Below are 22,426 nucleotides of genomic sequence, written 5' to 3'. Positions count from 1 at the left end.
ATACTCGCTCCATTACCTCATTATCTTAATAGCATAACTAATTAGCACTAATTACAGAAGCTACAATCCTTTCCCCAATTACAGGTAATACTCATCTCATCTTGTTGGAGGGAGCTGAGGTGTAGTCACCATATAAGCAAGCGATATGAGGAATAGCGGACAGTACAATTTCCAGTCAACAATGTAGCACTCGGCGTGTACAGTTCTAATCGACCCAAGACACTACAGCTTCGACACAGAGCAAACAGCAGACTACGACCACATCGAGCTACAACGCTCTCGCTCCCCGAGTTCAGACACTCACAGTTCCCAATCGAGTCGCCACGCTCTCCCACATAGAGCTCCGCGACTCCGGCCTCACTCAGCTCTCTGCTCTGCCCCAAGCTCCGTCTGAACGTTTACGACAATGCCACCAACTGACTACTGTAATCAAGACTACTAAATAAATATGAAAACTCACTAAACAATGTGTATCTAATCTACCCAACAACATAACATAAACGTACGTTACAGTAGTGTGGTGTTTCTGCGTTTTTCTTTCCCGACTATGTTTTTTTTTGGCTCTCAGAGTATCTTTCACCCTAATGCCCCTGTTTACCTAGCAGTAAATAGGTACCTGGGAGTTAGACGGCTGCTTCCTGGGGGGGGGGGTGTAACAAAAAGGAAACAAAAATGTAACAAAAATGCCCGGTCGAGGACCGGGCCGCGGGGACGCTGAGCCCCGAAATCATCTCAAGATAACCCTTTTGGTGTTGTTTTTCGGTGTAACTCAGCTTTTTTTATGAGATGTGGTCATTATCGAACTGACTGTTTAATATGGGGGGTTATGGAGTGTTGTCAAGTTCTACGGTTCTTGGCCGTATCTGTGAGTGTTTTGTATAAATTTGTTCTGGTAGTGATCTGAGGTGGAATCAGGAAAACAAAGGAAAAATACCCCGGAGGGAGTGATTGATCAAGTGGGGTTAGGAGAATAAAAGCAGGCGAGAGGAAACATTTTAATATAGGCTTGGTTGACATAAGCCAGGACACGTGAGCTTATGTATTTGGTATTTGGTAAACAAATTTTATTCTCTCAAACAAAACCCATGACTCCCATGTAATAAACAAACACTGACAACTTTTTTTTAATAAGAAGAAAATTAAACAAACATCCTATTTCCTAGTACGTCGATATACTGACGTACAAGTTTTGTCCCATTCAGTTGTTGCATCATTCGCCAGGCAGTCAGATGTTGCATGACTCCTTAATGTAAGGGCGAAGAGGGAGAACGGCCTATTGACATAGCTCGGGTGCAGGGGGGAGTTGTGTAAAACCCTGGTTTGTGCCTCGGAGAGACTACGGGATCCAGTAAGTTCAGTAGAACTTCGGTTTCAACTCTTTTACCCTATCGTAGCTCAGTCGATTAAGGCAGTGTCTGGAATGCTCCCGGACGCAGGTTCGAATCCTCGTCACGGCCTTTGTGGATTTGTTCATAAATTGGATAAGATTAGATTTAGGAAAGACTTGGGTAAATACTGGTTCGGTAACAGGGTTGTTGATTTGTAGAACCAATTACCGCGTAACGTGGGGGAGGTGGGGTCCCTCGATTGTTTCAAACGTGGGTTGGACTTGTATATGAGTGGGATTGGGTGGTTATAAATAGGAGCTGCCTCGTATAGGCCAATAGGCCTTCTGCAGTTACCTTGTTCTTATGCCATGTTTCTGGCTGCAGTGGGTGTTCTTAAAGCCTAAAGCTTAAAGCCTAGTTTCTTATCTGCATATTAATCCTTACAACAAAGGGAAGGTTAAAAAAAGGTGAGATTTAGCACAAGTGTTCATAAGAATATTCGAATAAGTGAAACTGCTGAAGGTCTATTGGCTCACACGAGGCCCTCTCTATTTATATCACAACAGAATATCGTTTGTGAGAGATATTACTCAATTGCAGCATCGGCAGCCTAGCGCCCCGCAAGGACTGCCTCGTGTGACAGTTTATCTTAGCGTGGTGCCGACCTCCATCACCCGGTGACTTGAGTCCTAAGTGGTAGAACATATATCTATATAAGATGTTCCATTATACCAGATATAGCTCTCTATAATTGGCATAATATCGAGCTCGATCGATCGCTCGCTGCAAGATAAAATAAGAAGGCTATTTACGATGATGTTCTATTTTTAATACAGGAGGCCTACTTTCTCTAGAGACAGTACTTCTTTATTGTGATAATGGTAGTTATCTGTCAAAGATAATTTATATTTTTCGAAAATGATAGAAACTTTAAAAAATAAAACGTAAATAATGATGTTAGATTTATTATTTATTTATTTATATATATACAAGAAGGTACATTGAGATTGTGAAGATACATAGCATAGTAATTACATTCTTGTAAAGCCACTAGTACGCGCAGCGTTTCGGGCAGAAATATCAAGGAAATAAAGAGAGAATATCTGCAAATAGGTTAGGGAAAAGGATGGAAGTATAGAGCGTAGAGTTATTTTGAGTCGAGTTCCATAATTATGCACCCCATACCTATCCTGTGGACAGTTGGGGAAAAGATTAGAGAGGTACATAATGGGCTCAGGGACTGAACCCCAAAATTTATTTTGCCAAGCAAGTGAGTCTTGACAAGCAAGTTACATTGTAATGTATATATATCAACCATGGGTTCGAGAACGACCACAAGTACATTCTCTAAGCTAAGCAATTCGCATTTGCAGTGAGTTAGTTTCATAATTTGATTTGGTTATCATGCACCCCCTCCCCCATCCAGTAGGCCGTGGTGGAAAGGTTATAATTACCTTCACTCTCCTCATACAGTTATCAAGCTGAGAATATTTGGCTACTTACTGCTGGTCAGGTCTACATCAGCAGGTAATGAAAACTCCCAGAGATACTTATAACAGAGTCTATACCGAGTAGCAGTGACATCTAGAGTCTCCTGATTATATTGAATAATCCATATATATGTGGCTCTTGCATGATAGCATCATGACAGAATGAATTGCTAGTGTGCATTTCACTTTGCCTTAGATTTACAAAGTTTTGTTGAAGTTCTTGGTGCATTATTGTTCTTAGGCTGCTTTGTGCAAAACCCCGACAGAATACTAAGAGGCAAACTAAAGGAGTCATGAAACACAGACCAATACAAAGATTCAGAGCAGGAGAAGGCAGATGATCATTGTAGTAGATGGCATGATTGTAGAAGAGGGCATGATTGATCAAATCATGGTAAATGGGGGGAACGTCGACACGCCGCCGGCTTCCTGTCCTCGTCGAGGCCAAAAGTGTTAGTGGCCCTCAGGTAAATTCAGGTGGGAAAAAGCTCACCTTTTCGTGTGATCACAATATTCTAAGATGGATTACAATTATAGAAACCCACGTAAAGGTCCACAAGGATGACTTTCTAGATTACTCTGAAGGGTAATCTAGGGTATCCTCTTATCAAGGAATAAAAGAAATTACAACACACCTCCTGGAGGGAGCTAATGAAAGATTACCCTTGAGGGTAATCTAGAAAGTCATCCTTGTGGACCTTTACGTGGGTTTCTATAATTGTAATCCATCTTAGCCCATGGCATGGAAGCATCATGGGCAAATTTCAAGATCATCACTGATACCTTTAAAATATATGTGCCAAAAAAAAGGAAAGTAGAGGGATGACGAACCCATAATACAATCTGCATGGAAGTCAGTTAACCCAGTTCAACGAACTTACCTTTCAGTGGACACTCTTGGCGACATCAGCTGCCAGAATGCCAAACGGCAGTATCAAAATCCAAAATCGCGAAACAGAACGCGATCCGGCTGCTCCCAGGTGGAGCAGATGTTCAGACGTCCGCTCGTCGTCAATGTTGAACCAGGAGTCCTGATGTCGCTTTAACAGCCTCGAGCGTAGCTCTCATCGCGTAACTACACTTAGGCAGTTACCTTAACTACAGGGTAACCCCTAACTACAGTTAGGGGGCCTAACAGCTGAGTGGACAGCACTTCGAATTCGTAGTCCTGAGGTTCCGGGTTCGATCCCTGGTGGAGGCGGAAACAAATGGCCAGAGTTTCTGTCACCCTGATGCCCTTGTTACCTAGCAGTAAATATGTACATGGAAGTTAGACAGCTGCTACGGGTTGCTTCCTGTGTGTGTGTGTGTACTCACCTATTTGTGCTTGCGGGGGTTGAGCTCTGGCTCTTCGGTCCCGCCTCTCAACTGTCAGTCAACTATTGTAAAGGTTCCTGAGCCTATTGGGCTCTATCATATCTACACTTGAAGCTGTGTATGGAGTCAGCCTCCACCACATCACTTCCTAATGCATTCCATTTGTCTACTACTCTGATACTGAAAAAATTCTTTCTGACGTCTCTATGGCTCATTTGGGCACTCAGTTTCCACCTGTGTCCCCTAGTGCGTGTGCCCCTTGTGGTAAATAGCCTGTCTTTATCTACTCTATTAATTCCTCTGAGAATCTTGTATGTAGTGATTATATCCCCTCTAACTCTTCTGTCTCCCAGTGACGTGAGGTTTAATTCCCGTAGTCTCTCCTCGTAGCTCATACCCCTCAGCTCGGGTACTAGTCTGGTGGCAAACCTTTGAACCTTTTCCAGTTTAGGCTTATGCTTGACTAGATATGTACTCCATGATGGAGCCGCATACTCCAGGATTGGTCTGACATATGTGGTAAACAAAGCTCTGAAAAATTCCTTACACAGGTTTCTAAAGGCCGTATCTTATGTGTGTGTGTGCGTGTGTGAGTATGTTAGAGTGAAATATATGTAATAGATATAATAGAGTAAAAATCGATTGGTTAAAAAGGCTAATAGCTCGATTTTGCAGACACGAATAGTAAATACAAACATTAAGTTTGACAGTCGAAAGGCGGGACCAAAGAGCCGAAGCTCAAACCCCGAAAGCACAACTAGGTGAGTACAACTAGGTGAGTACACATAAATATGTGTGAGTTAGTGGCACCTCATATAGGCCTTTTGCAGTTTCATTCTTACTGGTTATTTAATGATAATTGATTTATATTTATTGATAATACAATATCAAGAGCCTCGCTGTTAATACACAGACTGCTTTATTTGTTCAATTGTTCAAAACAATGTTGATTTCGAATCTGCTGGGTGGAATCAGGGTGGCGCCCTGTCTGTAGAATTTATTCAACCCCATCTTCCTGAAATGATAGTACTTATAGTACTATCTTGCTTATAGTCTTGCAAAGTTTTGCATGACCATGACCCACATGGTAAAGGCTTCTATTGCTCCTACCGCATGAACGGATGTTCATCTTGGGTGCAAAGATGGAACGACACGAGGAGAGATATTGCTAACATGAACTGAGAGGGAATCATGCAAGTGAGACATCCGTTCAGAAAAAGGAAGGTGGTGAAAGGATAAAGAGCCCACATGAGGGGTAACAATCAAAGAGCGACACACTAATAGAATGAAGATGTTTCAGGGACCGCGCATAGTAGAGAAGGCAGTAATGATCACGACAGTCCTGTAGAGACAGGAGTCAAGTTTCACCATACAGGCTTAGGGTAGGTGATGAACGAAAGGCACCATAGCTGAGGCGTAATCCAGATGATGCAAAGCATCAAGGCGACGAAGAGTCGAAGGTGAGGTAGGAGGAGTAGGCGGGACACACCTAATCGAGTTTAGACAGCACGAGAGAGGAATGTAGATAGAAGAGTGTACGACTATCAACTCCCAAGGAAATATGTGATAAGACTTTAAATAAGGTAAGGGCCTTAGAGCATTCAACTCTGAGGTAAGATATATGAGGTGACCAAGACAAACGGGAGTCAAAGATAAACCCCCAAAAGTTTAGCAGAATCTTGAAACAGAAGGGAACTACCATAGAGCGACAATGGAAGACGAAGAACGACCTGCTTCAGAGGAAAAGTTTTAGAGAAATTCTTAGTTGTAGAGAACTTGAAGCCATTCGTGAGGATATAAACCTCGCAATCGTTACCTCAAGAACCGTCAGTCCGTCGAGATCGGGTTCGGCAACGAAGACAGGGTTCGACATAAAAGCTTCCCCCTCGCTCGAACTCGCCTCAACTCATCCTCCATCAGAACATAAGAAGTCAAACAAAAGAATATTCGAGATCGGAACCGAGTCATCAGGAAGCCTCATAAAGAAGGTAGATGAAGTGGATGGAAAGGAGATGAACTGTCAGCTGAAAGCGCCAAGCCATTGCGACTATAGCACTGGGATGGGATCAGGATAAAGATTTGGGATGGGGCGGAGGGAAGGAAGAGGAAAGAAAGAAACGCGAGAAAGAAAAAAAGTATCCAGCAAAATCAGCAAAGAAGGTTGTAGAAACACAAATGTAACATGTTATGTATGTATTAATATTATATACTATTATATACCAAATAAATCGAACGACTGCTTTCTTAAAATGAGTTCCCACATTAATGCATCGCAAATTTTCATCTTCGCATTTGATTACCTTGTAATGATAACGCATGGGGAAATGCTAAATATTTAAAATTTGTAAATTAACTGACATTCAAAAAAGACAGTGGTCGTTAGATTAATATGTCCTGGAATAAGCATATGCAAAGACCCAGCGAGACGCAAGTAATGAACCTATTGAGCTCATGATGCCGCCGGAGGAGGGATTCTAAGCAGGTGGGCGGCCCTCTTTCATGAGTTCGACCTAATGAGCCTGCAGTGACCTAATGGTGGTGCTTGACCCCCGCTGGGTAATCACTGTCCTTCTAGATATTAGGGGCGAAAGCGGCCGTATCTTGGCAGTCAACCGTTGGAGACAGTTGGTGTTCAACGAGCCACGGAGAGCCACAGTTCACCCGAGAATATATATCTTTCTCTCTCCTGGGAAATCTTAACGATATGTTGCTACTCCAGGTAAGACGGAAGGGAACTGGCTTTAGCATTTTCCAGCAATTTTACCGATATTTAAATTTTACTTCAATGTTGTCTACAAAGCTAATTTGTTAATCATTTTGTATAAATGGATAACGCATTTGGATAGGGCTTTAATTGAAGGAAGTGAATAACTCATAAAATCTGAAATCACTTATGCATTTGTAAACATATGTTCTTTTGTTTTAGTTCAAAGTATGTAACACTTGAGTTTCTTGCGCGTGACAGGCTTCCACAGCGAGGAGTTCATGTGTGTGGTTTCTGCTGATTCTCGGACTCCTTTCACAGGTAAGTGTATACAAGTACCCAGCCCCTATATCCCAGCTCACTTTCATTATATCTTCATGCAGGGTGAGACGCCTGGTCGAGTTTTCATAGATTCGATGATATTTTTCCCCCTAGCAGTAAATTGGAACTCCGTACTGGGCTAAACATGATCAAGTAACGCCCCTTGTTCAACGTGTGTCCATTGCATCTTTCAGGCTGTATTGTAAACATTCCTTAGTGCAAGGTAGCCACAAAATCTTACCTAAATTTAGCAATAACTAAGCATAAAACCACAATGTTTAATAATATTTATTTGAATTTAGAGTCTTGCGGCGCAGTGGTAACTTTTTGGGTTTAGGGCATCTAACTCTAAATCCAAAAGGTTCTGGGTTAAATTCCCGCGGTAGGACCCAAGTGTTCGGGCTACGTTTCCTTTTATCCGATGCATCTGTACACCTAGCTGTAATTAGGCACCCGAGAGTCAGGCAATTGTTGTGGTTTGTATCCTGTGAACGGTCATTATTTGGGCTAGGGGGACTTTATACCAAACAGGCTTCCTGTGCCTTTGTGAAATCATAAGGTATACCATTTGAGAAAAGTTTATTATACTGTTTAATCCGGTCAGTTATTTTTCGGTTATGCAAGTCAAATACTGACTTATTAGAGTCTACATAAGTCAGTATTTGACTTATAGCATGGGGCTGAAGGGGGTGTTGATACACCAAGAGGTGTACCCACGATTCAAGGTGAATATACACTGATGTTTTACCTTAGTCCTGATCTATGTACAGGAGTAAAGTATAATAATAATATGATATTTATTTTGTCGCGGGACAGGAAGCCAGAATGTATTCATACACGTTTGGCTTTGATTTTTTTTAGTCATTTAGTTTGTCAATGGTCTTCCTGATTGTGTCGCATGTAATGGGTATATCCCTTAATTCATTCTCTTCACCTTCAAGCATTTGTGTGGGTGATGGATGTCGTTCAATGTTGACCAGATCACACACTAGAAAGTGAAGGGACGACGATGTCGTTCAATCTTTCTAGTGTGAACACTAATGTAAAGTATTCGTTGAGTGTTTGTTGCCCTTCTATCATCCAATATAACTTGATTAGTCTCATCTTTTATGGGTTCTACAGAATCTTTTGTTTTGATTTTACTACGTATATATGCATTGAATGATTTTGGATCTTCCTGTATGATTTGGGCAAGTTTTCTTTCGTAGTTTCTTTTGGCTAATCTGATTTCCTTGGTAGCTGAATTTAATGCTCTTTTATATATCTTATAATCCATGATGTTTATCGTTGATTTATACCGTCGCCAGAGGTTCCGTTTAGTTATTAGCGCTTTTTTTACTACTTGTGTCATCCATCTTGTGCACTTTCTTTTCTTTCTCCTTTTTGGCATATATCTTTATACGAGTTCAGTAATGACCCTTTTGAAATTCTCCCATGATGTTTCCATGCCATGATTACCTATCAGCTCCCTCAATGAGAGGTTTTGCAATTCCTCTTTCATTGCCTGATAGTTTGCTCGATGGTAATCTAAGTCATCATCCTGGACCTTTACGAGAGGTTCTGTATTTGTATTCAATCTTAGAATATTGTTTTATATGAGCAGAGAGCACAGAAGGATGCAATGTTTATCATCTTTTTGAGATTTGCATAATGCTGTTGTATATGACGACAGAATGTTGTACTGTTCTGATAGTTATTTGCGTTAGGCGATGATGAGTTTAAGGTAGTTAGTGGTAGTTGAAACTCCAAACAGATAACAAAGGAGTAATATGTAGAGAAGCAAGTAATAGAGTGCGAGGAATGCTGACAATGATGCATAAATATCAGATTTGATAGTGCACTGACTTATGTTGCATGTGATGAAATTACATTTGTATATTTAGATCATATGGTTTGATACAAACCAGCTAAAAATTCATATTTTTTTTCAAGCTCGTGTGATAACAAAACAATATTTTCAAATCAATAGATAACCCTGTAAATGTTCAGGAGGTATATATGAGTTTTCCCACTAACCTATTTTCTCTAACCTATTATCTACGGTAAAATAAATTTTGCATGTTGCCCATTATCTAGAGCCAGAACACATCCGGCTCCTTCTACAAAATCCGCCCGGGCACCCTGAAGGAATTCGAGTACGTCAACTGCCAAGGCACCTTTGATAAGAAACTCTACAATGAACTTAACCGCATTTGTGAAGACTGTCAGAATATCTACCGCAGGGATTCCCAACTGGCAATGAAATGCAAGTAAGTATATATATTTTATACAATTTATATGCTATGTAGATTCGAATCCTGATCGGGTCATAGAGTTCTTAGCGATATATATATATTCAAATATGTTTGTACCTTTTCCTTTCATTTATTTATTATGCACCCCATACCATTCCCGAGGGCAGTGGTGGAAAGGGTTAGAGGCACATAATGGGTTCAGGAACTGAACCCCCACAGTTTATTTATCTAAGTGACAACCTTGTGAAGCTAGTTACACAATTGTTAATATTACAAACATATATAATATAATATACATTTATACACATACATATGCATATCAATAATCTTGTTATATCACAAGTGATTCAATAATAAAACCTAATCTAACCAAACCAAATCTTAACCTAATGTAATCGTAACCTAACCTAGCCATACATTGAGTATATCATAGCACTATTACTTAATAGTTTTAAATCCATTACCTCCAGCGGATCTTCCTGGGGACAGGTTGCACGAGTAGATTAATTACTTTGAATCAGTGAACGAAAATATTCTACAGGGCTTGCTTAAGTTTATCACATTTTCATGAATTAAGTTTTGCGTGCCTGACCCGCCATAACTCTTGGGTGCTATATAGCAAGGAAAATCCTATCCTGAATACTTTTGCCCATAAGTTTATAATGATATGAAAATATAAACTTTAATCTACAGTTCTATCAGGATTTACATACACTTTTCAAGTGTTTATTCGTTGAATAAACTAAAAAGACATGCACTATATTTATACTTATACATTTATTTTGTATTTATATTCCTTTATTTACTTGACAATAAACTTTATATGTTCAATCTTTTTCAGGGATAACTGCTTCAAGAACTCATGGTTCGAAGAGTGTGTTAATTCACTTTTGCTGAATGATCAGATGGAAAACTATAATAAGAAGATTTCATATATCAATGGTCAAGACCTATAATCTATTACACGATGAAACTGCCCAGGAAGGTGGCTATTTCGGCAACCACGAGTTGTAAAAAAATACAGTATTAGGATTCCGAATAAACTATACGTTTCAGATATTAAGTGATACAACCGAAAGATTTCGAATTGTATTGGTTGAATCCAATCTACCGAAATAGCGAAAATCTTTTCAGTTGGGATACAACCGAAAGATTTCTGGCTAGCTTGCACTGCGATATAATGTATAACTTGAATTAATTTTTCCACCAAACTAACAATCACACACACACGGTATTAGGAAGCCGCTAACTTAGTTAGTTGTCAAATTTCAATTAGCGAATGGGTCACGTACAGAATGTGTATAACATGAGTGGGGAGGCGGAAGGAGAGCTAGATATAGATAGAGAGAGAGAGATAAAGACAAATATAAGTTAAATAATAAATGCATATGGGCACAGTATCTTAATCTTCTAAATTCAGGTATTTTTTTGCATTATTGTGGGCAACTTGCAACGCCAAGAAAATGATTTTATGGAAGAGGTTAATTTTACATTTACACTACTAGCAGCTAATGAATAAGTTTTAACATACAATATGAAATGTATTTAATATTCTTTTAATGTTAAATAACTACACAATCAGAATATAGACCTCAATATACACATCACTAGAAATGACAAGATGTTGACACACTGACCATTATAAAATATAAGGGAAACTGCCGAAGGTTCATTTCTGAAAAAAATATTTGATTAGTGATCAATTTCTACCAGAGGCCGACATGCTTTCAAAAGTGGTCGGGACGGAACCCGAGAGTAAAATGGGCTCTATCTTTGAGAACAGTTTATCCTCCCGTCCACGAAAAAATATTAATTTTTTATTCGTTTGCACTGACTCACGTTTCTGACTTTCGATTAACTGATAACGTTATATATTTTGAAACACACAAAACACTGGCATTTAATGTCAACGTAACTTTGAAAGTTTATATGAACTTTAAAATGGTGTGTCTGGATATTTTTTGGTACTAAAACCGACGTTAGCCAATATTCCTGTGACTGAAAACAGATGAATGGATGAAAAGAGTCAATCATTCAAATGTACAACTTAAAACTACATCGAAATTTACCCCATTTTCAATCATATTTTCCTTTGTCATTTCTAGTCTTTTCTTTCTTATAATGTAGATGAGTATACAGCTCAGTGCTGAGAGATTATAGTTTTTTCATTAGATTTGAATCATTCACTCCTTTCCATATCCTCCTGCTTGTGATTTTTTTTTCCATTCCATCAACTTTTCTTCTAAATATATGTAGAGTATTTATTTTGTAATTCTTGTTTATACATGCAAACATGGGGCGAACGCGGTTCTTTCATATATCAACTATACGATCACGTAAACATCTTTAGCGATGATTAAGGTGCTGATGCGAACGAAGATTGCTGAAGGAAATAATTGTATGATTTAGCCTTTACTCAGCATCTGAGATTGTCCATCATTCAAGGCCGTTGTAGGTACAGTGGCTGAAATGTCTTAATGTTGGATTCCGCGTGAATCTGCCTTACTCAAAAAACCGGAAGCCTCATATGAGGGAGGTTAGATAATTATCAATAGAAAGCGCTAAGCCAAAATAACAATATAGCACATGGACGAGCTATTAGGACAGCATAAATGGGATATGAGGAACGAATGAAAGAACGTGCTAATCACTTGGGTTATGGGGAACGGAATGATGACCTTCTAGAAGCGAGACTCCGCTCTGCTGACTCAATCCAAATGGATGTGGAACGTCATTAAAACAGAATTAATTTGGTTTTCATCTGATTGAAGAGGCTTTAACCAATTAAATTTTCTTCTGATAAATACACAAACATATATATCCCTGAAAAAAAGTTCCAATGTTTACTTAGTCTTGGTGAACAAATAGCCACCACCCAATGGAAATATGAACGACTGTTGCAACAGGTATAATTAACCCAACATTTCCTTTTGCATTATTACTGTCCATAATGTGCTGAATATTTCATTAATTTATGGCATAAATAAAAATACTTCATCTATATTTGTTTTACTTAAACCATGTCTATATATTTAACTTTTATTAATCAGCCACATTCACTTCTAATATTATACACACATTCTATTTTTCGATCAACAGAATAAGGTAAAGGTAGGTGTCTGGGAATCACCAGAACGTTAGTTCAAGTCACTGCATTATTTATTTTCTTATTGATACATCACGCCTTTGTAAAGCTCCTATATTGTTTGACGAAATATGGTTTCTTATTGTCAGAGACAGTAGTGATGTGAGTTCAGAATATAAAGCATTTTTAATTGCTTAAACAAGTTTGATTTTTTTGGAAATATTTGTCTCCATGATATGTGCATTAATATAGCATAATTTATATACCAGTCTTCCTAACATGATACATTCAAATAATAATAAAATAAAATAGAGAACGAAAGTTCTGCCTTACATTCCTTCATTAAATTTGCTAATTGCTGACATTCTTGAGCCACATTACTCAAAAAATATCCCAATACATTCATACAAAATTTCACGTAATCTGACAAATACAATTAATTTAATCATTCGTATGACAATCAAGTACTGCTGTTATTGTACAATGACGGTAATAAGCATTGCAATGGTTGCTATTACTTTGTAACCCTTTAAGGTCTAATAACCATAGGGTTTGCCCGAAATGCTGTGCGTTTTAGTGGCTTTAGGTATTGCATGTACTAGCTCTATCAATAAACATTATGTTTCTATCCAACATTATGTTTCGTAACTCATCTATGTATGTACTTTTACCTGAATAAACATTTTGAATTTTGATTTTTGTTTAATATAACCTCAGAGAACTGGGAATCCGCCCTCACAGCAGAAAATGCTCAATCCAGTTATCAGGAAAGTGGAGAGATGACCACGGTGTTAAATATATCTTGGACACTTTTTTACAGATCAGATGAAAGAAAGTTACTCATAAAACAAATAATACCGCCACCACTCTAGAACTTTGATAATTAGGCTAATTGATTTGAGAGACCAGGCAACTAATACAGAGTTTTGGGAATAAGGCCAAATGGTGCTTTATTGAACACATTTAGTACATTTTATAATCGTTGATCCATTGCAAGGACTTATCAAGAATCAAATATCCTCTCCTGTTAGATCCCCATGATTAAGTTGAATAAGGTTAATATTTAAAATGTTATTATGAAAGATAAATCAGGAAAGTTGTTTTCACCAAACAAAAATGTCACATTTTCTTAGAAAATGCAATTCAAAATTATAAATAACCAGTTGACCCTCTCGATCTTATTATTTTATTAAGTTTTTCTATATAATTTTCTTTTATTTATCATTTACATGTACATAATTAAGTCATTGATTGTTAAAATTGGGGTGATGTAACATTCAACGCGAGATGATGTAACATGATTAAACGTATTTTCACAAATATATTTACAAAAAAATATAAGATAATAAAAGAAAATGTAGGCTGGTCTGTGGCAGCGAACCTTCAGGGAAAATTAGTTAATTGCAAAACTTGGTTTGGCACTACCAGATTCTCCAGACTCCGCGTGGATTCAGGCGAATCTCAGCTTAGTTTTGGCATGTTGTGGTAAATGGGTAGAGAGGGGGGCGTCTGGGGTTACCCAGAACACTGGATCGATACCAGTCGTGCTCCATTGATTTTCTGATAAGATATATCACACACTTGTGATTTCCTTAGTGTATTTGAAAGTTTTGTAGAGAACTGTTACCTAAATTAAAGTGCATACAGGTTGTTTGTAAAACTTGGGTTGGCACTAACACGTCTCCAAACTCACTGAAGATTCAGACAGATCCCAGGTTAACCTTTAATGTGTAGTGATCCATGGGTTATGGTGCACGTCAAGGGCTACACAGGACGCTGGTTCGATCCTCGTTCTATAATTTTATGTCCACCCTAAATTGTTTTTACAGGTTAAAGCCTATACAATTAAAAAGAGAATTAAATGAATAAGCGAAAGGAGAACTTTAATATTTCATTTTTCACCACCGTCCCCTAGTACTAACGTGAGATATGCAATACTATTTAACATAAGCACCTCAGAATTTCCTGTTTAAAGCTGACTAACTCATATTGTCTTGCAAATCATGGCAAATTTACCATATAAATTTTAATTTTATCATTAGCTTTCAGATTTACCAGAATACTCTATGCTTAGAGATATATCATAATAAATCAAAATTTGTAATAAACCAATATATTATGCATTTAAAAATCTTGATTAAATAAGATAAGAGCAATGTAGGGATAATAAAATATGTTACGATTTCTATTTTTATTCAACCAAATTCTATCATAAAAAAAAGTTTGATCTGCAGTAAAATTAACATTCTAATTATAACCACATAAAAAATAGTCACATGTTGGCCATGGAATATAATTCTTCCCTTTGTCAGAAGATAACTATACTAAAAACAAAAACTAATCTATGACAAATTCTGCATGGAGTATTGCTGCTAAATTAAGAATAATATGTTGAAAATTCATATATAAATTTACTGTACAGTACTGTATTATCCATACTCTTAAATTAAATGAGATAAAACAAATCCGTAAACTATGACTTTCATAGATTATAAGGGGAAGAATTATCCTATTCCAAGTTCACCAGCCCACCACGGTGAGGTCTGTGACATCGGGCTGGACCAGGGCGAGTCGTCCAAAGGAAATCCTTCCATGAAGTATTCCTAAAGGAACACTTCAATAAGAAAGAAATCCTTTGTTGCGTGAAACCCTAAATCACGAACCTAACAATAAATATATATTTCTTATTGAAATAAATATTTTTTGCTAGAGTACTTTGGGATTTCAAGTGATAGCTCGGTTATCACGAGAAATCGCTCACCAACAGCAAGCTGCTGATGATATGCTGGAGCCACTCACAAGGAGCGGTTAAAAAAAAAGAAAAAAAAAGGAAAAAAAGGAAAAAAAAAAAGAAAAAAAAATCCCCCCAACCTTCCCTCCCCTCCCATTTAAATCTGCCTGCCACCGCCAGGCTACCAAAGCCTAAACTACCTATCCCATGCCATGGTGTGGTACCGCACGACCTTACTCATTAGGAATTAACCTAGTCTTAGTTGGCAGCCTTTCTGCATTTCCAGATGTGCAATATTCAGTCACACACACGCCCTCATTGGCGTCCCAACCTCAGCATTATTTCTGTATTGCCACACGTTTAATCTTCCTAGCAACATACGCCCACATTTACATCCATCCCAACAGTCCTGCGTTTTTCAGGCATACACACGCCTTCATTGGCGTCCCAGCCTCAGCAACTCATCAGCATTGACTTGCAATCTTCATTTAAACATACGCCCTCATCGGCGTCCCAGCCCAACAGTCCTACATTTGCAAGAATTGCATTTTTCAATTATACATACGCCTTCATTGGCGTCCCTGCATCCCTTCAGCATTGACAGTCTTTCAATCACTCACACATACGCCCTCATTGGCGTCCCAGCCCAACAGTGCTACATTTGCACCACTTACATTTTTCACACGTTCAAACTGCCATACGAAATATGGGTATGAAAAATAGTGAAGAGCCTGAAATGGGAGAATTAAGAGAATAAGAGGAAGAATGAGAGAATAGGATAAAAGAATGGAAGGGGAAGAGAGAAACGGACAGAGGAAAGTAGGATAATGGAGGAGGAATGAGAATGAGAGTGGGACGGGAAATATGCGAGGGAGATGACAGAAAATAGGAGATAGGGGGAAGATTGGGACATAGGGGGGAGGGGGATTGGAGGGAGTGGGACAGGGACGGGAAGTACTTGAGGAAGTGGAGCATAGGGAAGTATTGGAGGGCGAGTGGGATATAGGGAGGTGGAGAGTATTGGAGGGAGTGGGACATAGGGAGGTGGGGCGTATTGGAGGGAGTGGGACATAGGGAGATGGGGAGTATTGGAGGGAGTGGGACATATGGAGGAAGGACAATGGGAGATAGGGGGAGAGGGGAGAATGGGAAGGGGAGAGGACACTCCCTCTCACAAGACTTGTGTCCCCCCCTCCCTCACATGAGGGACACAAGACTAAGGGGAGAGGGGAGAATGGGAAGGGGAGAGGACACTCCCTCTCACAAGACTTGTGTTCCCCCCTCCCTCACATGAGGGACACAAGACTAAGGGGAGAGGGGAGAATGGGAAGGGGAGAGGACACTCCCTCTCACAAGACTTGGAGGGAGTGGGACAGGGAGTATTGGAGGGAGTGGGACATATGGAGGAAGGACAATGGGAGATAGGGGGAGAGGGGAGAATGGGAAGGGGAGAGGACACTCCCTCTCACAAGACTTGTGTCCCCCCCTCCCTCACATGAGGGACACAAGACTGAGGGGAGAGGGGAGAATGGGAAGGGGAGAGGGGAGAATGGGAAGGGGAGAGGACACTCCCTCTCACAAGACTTGTCCCCCCCTCCCTCACATGAGGGACACAAGACTAAGGGGAGAGGGGAGAATGGGAAGGGGAGAGGACACTCCCTCTCACAAGACTTGGAGGGAGTGGGACATAGAGAGTATTGGAGGGAGTGGGACATATGGAGGAAGGACAATGGGAGATAGGGGGAGAGGGGAGAATGGGAGAATGGGAAGGGGAGAGGGGAGAAGACACTCCCTCTCACAAGACTTGTGTCCCCCCCTCCCTCACATGAGGGACACAAGACTGAGGGAGAATGGTGTGGAGAAATGGAGGGGGTGGGAGGAGAATGGTGAGGGGGAATGTGGGAGAATACGGAGGGGGGTAGGAGAATGGGAAATACGGGAGGAAGATGAAGAATGGCAGATAATTGGAGGGTGAAAAGAACAGGGAGACCTAGGATGAATGGGATGGAGAATGGCACGGGAAGGGAGGAAATAGGAAGACTGGGAAGTAGGAGAGAAAATACGAGGGAGGGTGGGAGATAGAAGGAAGAATATTATCATCCTTAATAGAATAAGTATGACGATGAAGTCTGTCACGTTGACAGACCTTTCCTCATCACACACACGCCCTCACTGACGTCCCAGCACAAGTCTCTGCGTTGAAAGACTTGCATTTTGCGACCATACACGCGCCTTTATTGGCGTCCCAGCCTTTCTGTATTTCCAGACATGCAATTTTCAATCTTACTATACGCCCTCATTGGCGTCCCAGCCTCAGCAGCCCTTCAGGGTTGACATACTTTCACTCTTCACTCAAAAAATACACATTGCAAAACTTGCATTTTTCAGTCATACACACGCCTTCACTGGCGTCCCAGGCTTTATTTATTGCCAGATATGCAATCTTCAATCACACAATACACCCTCATTGGCGTCCCAACCTCAGCAGCTCCTCAATATTCACTCACACATACGCCCTCATTGGCGTCCCAACCTCAGTAGTATTTAAATCTTCACTCACACATACGCCCTCATTGGCATCCCAACCTCAGCATCTCTTCAATTTTCACTCACTCATACGCCCTCATTGGCGTCCCAACCTCAGCTGCTCCTCAATCTTCACTCACTCATACGCCCCTCATTGGCGTCCCAGCCTCAGCAGCTCCTCAATCGTCACTCACACATACGCCCTCTTTGGCGTCCCAACCTCAGCAGCTCTTCAATTTTCACTCACTCATACGCCCCTCATTGGCGTCCCAACCTCAGCAGCTCTTCAATTTTCTCTCACACATACGCCCCTCATTGGCATCCCAACCTCAGCAGCTCTTCAATTTTCACTCACTCATACGCCCCTCATTGGCGTCCCAGCCTCAGCAGCTCCTCAATCGTCACTCACACATACGCCCTCATTGGCGTCCCAACCTCAGCAGCTCTTCAATTTTCACTCACTCATACGCCCCTCATTGGCGTCCCAGCCTCAGCAGTTCTTCAATCTTCGCTCACACATACGCCCTCATTGGCGTCCCAGCCCAACAGTCCATTGTTGCAAGACTTGCATTTTACGATCATACACACGCCTCTATTATCGTCCTAGCCTTTCTGTTTTGCCAGACATGCAATTTTCAATCTTACCATACGCCCTCATTGGCGTCCCAGCCTCAGCAGCCCTTCTCAGGGTTGACATTCTTTTAATCTTCATTCACATACAAAACACACATTGCAAAACTTGCAAGTTTCAGTCATACACACGCCTTCATTGGCGTCCCAGCCTCAGCAGCCCTTCAGTGTTGACTTGCAATTTTCACTTAAACATACGCCCTCATTGACATCCCAGCCTAACAATCCTGCATTTGCAAGACTTGCATTTTTCAATCATACACACGCCTTCACTGGCGTCCCTGCCTCAGCAGCCTTGACAGTCTTCCAATCATTACTCTCACACACACACACGCCCTCATTGGCGTCCCAGTCCAATAGTCCTGCACATGCAAGATTTACATTTTTCAATCATACACACTGCATTGTCGTCCTAGCCTCAGCATCCTGTATGTATTGCCAAACATGCAATCGCCACTAATACAAACCCTCATTTGTATCCCAACCAAAGCAGCTCTCCACTCACACACACGCCCTCATTGGCGTCCCAGCCCAACAGTCCTGCGTTTGCAAGACTTGCATTTTTGCTATCATACACACGCCTTCATTGGCATCCAAGCCTTTATTGCCAGATAGGCAATCTTCAATCACACTATACGCCTTCATTGGCGTCCCAGCCTTTCTGTATTTGCCAGACATGCAATTTTCAATCTTACTATACGCCCTCATTGGCGTCCCAACCTCAGCAGCCCTTCAGGGTTGACATCCTCACTCATACATACAAAACAAATCGCAAAACTTGCATTTTTCAGTCATACACACGCCTTCACTGGCGTCCCAGCCTGTTTATTACCAGATATGCAATCTTCAATCACACTATACGCCTTACGTCAATCACACTATACGCCTTCATTGGCGTCCCAGCCCAACAATCCGGTGTTGCAAGACTTGCATTTTACGATCATACACGCGCCTTTATTGGCATCCTAGCCTTTCTGCATTACCAGACATGCAATTTTCAATCTTACTATACGCCCTCATTGGCGTCCCAGCCTCAGCAGCCCTTTAGGGTTGACATTCTTTCAATCTTCACTCACATACAAAACTTGGAATTTTCAGTCATACACACGCCTTCACCGGCGTCCCAGCCTCAGCAGCTCTTTAATCTTCACTCACACATACGCCCTCATTGGCGTTCCAGTCTAAACAGGCCTTCAACGTTGACACTTTTATTATTACAAACGCTCTTATTGGCTTCCCAGCCCAACAGTCCTGTGTTGCAAGACTTGCATTTTACGATCATACACGCGCCTTTATTGGCGTCCTAGACTTCTGTATTGCCAGACATCCTATTTTCAATCTTACCATACGCCCTCATTGGCGTCCCAGCCTCAGCAGCCCTTCAGGGTTGACATTCTTTCAATCTTCATTCACATACAAAACACACATTTCAAAACTTTCATGTTTCATTCATACACACGCCTTCATTGGCGTCCCAGCCTCAGCAGCCCTTCAGGGTTGACATTCTTTCAATCTTCCCTCACATACAATACTTGCATTTTTTTCAGTCATACACACGCCTTCACTGGCGTCCCAGCCTTTGTTTATTGCCAGATATGCGATCTTCAATCACACTATACGCCTTCATTGGCGTCCCAGCCCAACAGTCCTGCATTGCAAGACATGAAATGTCAGCTATACACACACGCCTCAATTGGCACCCCAGCTTCGGCATTCCTTTGCCACTAACAATCTTTACTTATACATACGCCCTCATTGGCGTCCCAACCTCAGCAGCTCTTTAATCTTCACTCACACATACGCCCCTCATTGGCGTCCCAACCTCAGCAGCTCCTAAATCTTCACTCACACATACGCCCTCATTGGCGTCCCAACCTCAGCAGTTCCCCAATCTTCACTCACACATACGCCCCTCATTGGCGTCCCAACCTCAGCAGCTCCTAAATCTTCACTCACACATACGCCCTCATTGGCGTCCCAACCTCAGCAGTTCCCCAATCTTCACTCACACATACGCCCTCATTGGCGTCCCAACCTCAACAGGCCTTCAACGTTGACAGACTTTCATCATCACTCACGTGCACCCGCCCTCATTGGCGTCCCAGCCCAACAGTCCTTTGTTGCAAGACTTGTTGCATTTTACGATCATACACGCACCTTTATTATCGTCCTAGCCTTTCTGTTTTGCCAGACATGCAATTTTCAATCTTACCATACGCCCTCATTGGCGTCCCAGCCTCAGCAGCCCTTCTTAGGGTTGACATTCTTTCAATCTTCATTCACATACAAAACTTTCATGTTTCAGTCATACACACGCCTACATTATGCTCTCACAATTCCCTAAATAGAATAGGATAAAGAATGTAAGATGGGAGAGAAACGAGCAGAGGACAGAGCGGGATAATGGAGAGGGGGAAGGAGAATGGGGAGGAACATTGAGGGAGTGGGACGGGGAAAGAATATGGGAGGGAGATGAGGGACAATGGGAGATAGGGGAGTGGGAGGCATTAGGACATAGAGGGAGGAGATTCGAGGGAGTAGGACATATTGGAGGGCGAGTAAGACATAGGGAGGTGGAGAGTATTGGAGGGTGAGTAGGACATAGGGGGGTGGAGAGTATTGGAGGGCGAGTGGGACATAGGGGGTGGGGACTATTGGAGGGAGAGTGGGACATAGGGGGGTGGAGAGTATTGGAGGGCGAGTGGGACATAGGGGGTGGGGACTATTGGAGGGAGAGTGGGACATATGGGGGAAGGAAAATGGGAGATAGGGGAGGGGGAGAATGGGAAAGGGAGAGGGACATTCCCTCTCACAAGATTTGTGTCCCCCTCACAAGAGGGACACGAGACTGATGGGGAATCGGAAGGGAGAGTGGGATAAGGGGAAGAATGGGGAGGGGCACTGTCCCTCTCTGGCAAGACTTGTGTCCTCCCACACAAGGACACAAGACTGAGGGAGAATGGGGGAGTGGAACATAGGGAGTCTGAGAGGAGCATTAGACATGGGGGGGAATATAGGAGGGAGACTAGGGAGAGGGACAATGGGAAACGGGAAAGAATGGGAGGAATGGGAAGAATGGGAGGAAGACGGGAAAAATGGGAAGATGGGAAGAATGGGAGGAAGACAAGGATAGGGGAGAATGGGAGAGCTAGGGACACAAGACTGGGGGAGAAAGGTGTGTGGAAATGGCGAGGGAGAATGGCAAAGGGGGAAATGCTACATGGAAAATAAAATAAAAATTATGCTACAAGTTAAAAATAATTTGCTAACTGGGCTACACGTTAAAAATAATTTAATAACTGGGCTACAAGTTAAAAATAATTTACTAACTGGGCCACAAGTTAAAAATAATTTACTAACTGGGCCACAAGTTAAAAATAATTTACTAACTGGGCTACACATTAAAAATAATTTACTAACTGGGCTACAAGTTAAAAATAATACTAACTGGGCTACAAGTTAAAAATATTTTACTAACTGGGCAAAGTAAAATAAAAATAAAAAAATGATTAGGTTGTGGGGCAAAGTATTAGACTAGTCTATTAGGACAAAAATCTAACAAATAAGCCATATGGGGTAAGGTAATAATCAGGGAAAAGTGTCAAGCCTTTACGCACAAATATAGCATGTAGAGATGGATTCAGGATAAGAATTCACATTTAAATAATTAGGCTGTTGGGAAGAAACGTTAAAATAATTAGGATGTTGGGAAGAAACATTCAAATCATTAGGCTGTTGGGAAGAAACATTTAAACCATTATGCTGATGGGAAGAAACATTAAAGTGATTACGCTGTTGGGAAGAAACATTTAAGTGACTACGCTGTTGGGAAGAAACATTTAAATAATTAGGCTGTTGGGAAGAAACATGTACATGATTAGGCTGTAGGAAAGAAACATTTAAATGATTAGGTTGTTGGGCACTGTTGGATATACTCATTATATGTAAGGAACAGGCTTATACACTTACTATTCATATATTTTTTTAATAATAGGATACAAGGAAATGCATATATAGATATTATTAGGCTATAGAGGATAATTTATATATATTATATATA

The 22,426-nt window shown here is 41.0% G+C and overlaps 1 protein-coding gene across 1 annotated transcript; it reads left to right on the top strand.

The window, feature by feature from the left end:
- Nucleotides 1–6,731: 6,731 nt before the first annotated feature.
- Nucleotides 6,732–12,395, top strand: LOC123756576 (crustacean hyperglycemic hormone). Its single transcript, XM_045739821.2, has 4 exons — nucleotides 6,732–6,854; nucleotides 7,101–7,160; nucleotides 9,237–9,409; nucleotides 10,236–12,395. Exons 1-4 carry the CDS (start codon nucleotides 6,840–6,842, stop codon nucleotides 10,348–10,350), a joined length of 363 nt encoding a protein of 120 aa, XP_045595777.1. The 5' UTR covers nucleotides 6,732–6,839; the 3' UTR covers nucleotides 10,351–12,395.
- The last annotated feature ends 10,031 nt before the right edge of the window (nucleotides 12,396–22,426 follow it).

This window comes from Procambarus clarkii, chromosome 25 (genome assembly GCF_040958095.1).
Source record: "Procambarus clarkii isolate CNS0578487 chromosome 25, FALCON_Pclarkii_2.0, whole genome shotgun sequence".
NCBI lineage: Eukaryota > Metazoa > Arthropoda > Malacostraca > Decapoda > Cambaridae > Procambarus > Procambarus clarkii.
The sequence above is the reverse complement of the archived record's forward strand: the minus strand, read 5'-3'. Positions and strand labels throughout refer to the sequence as shown.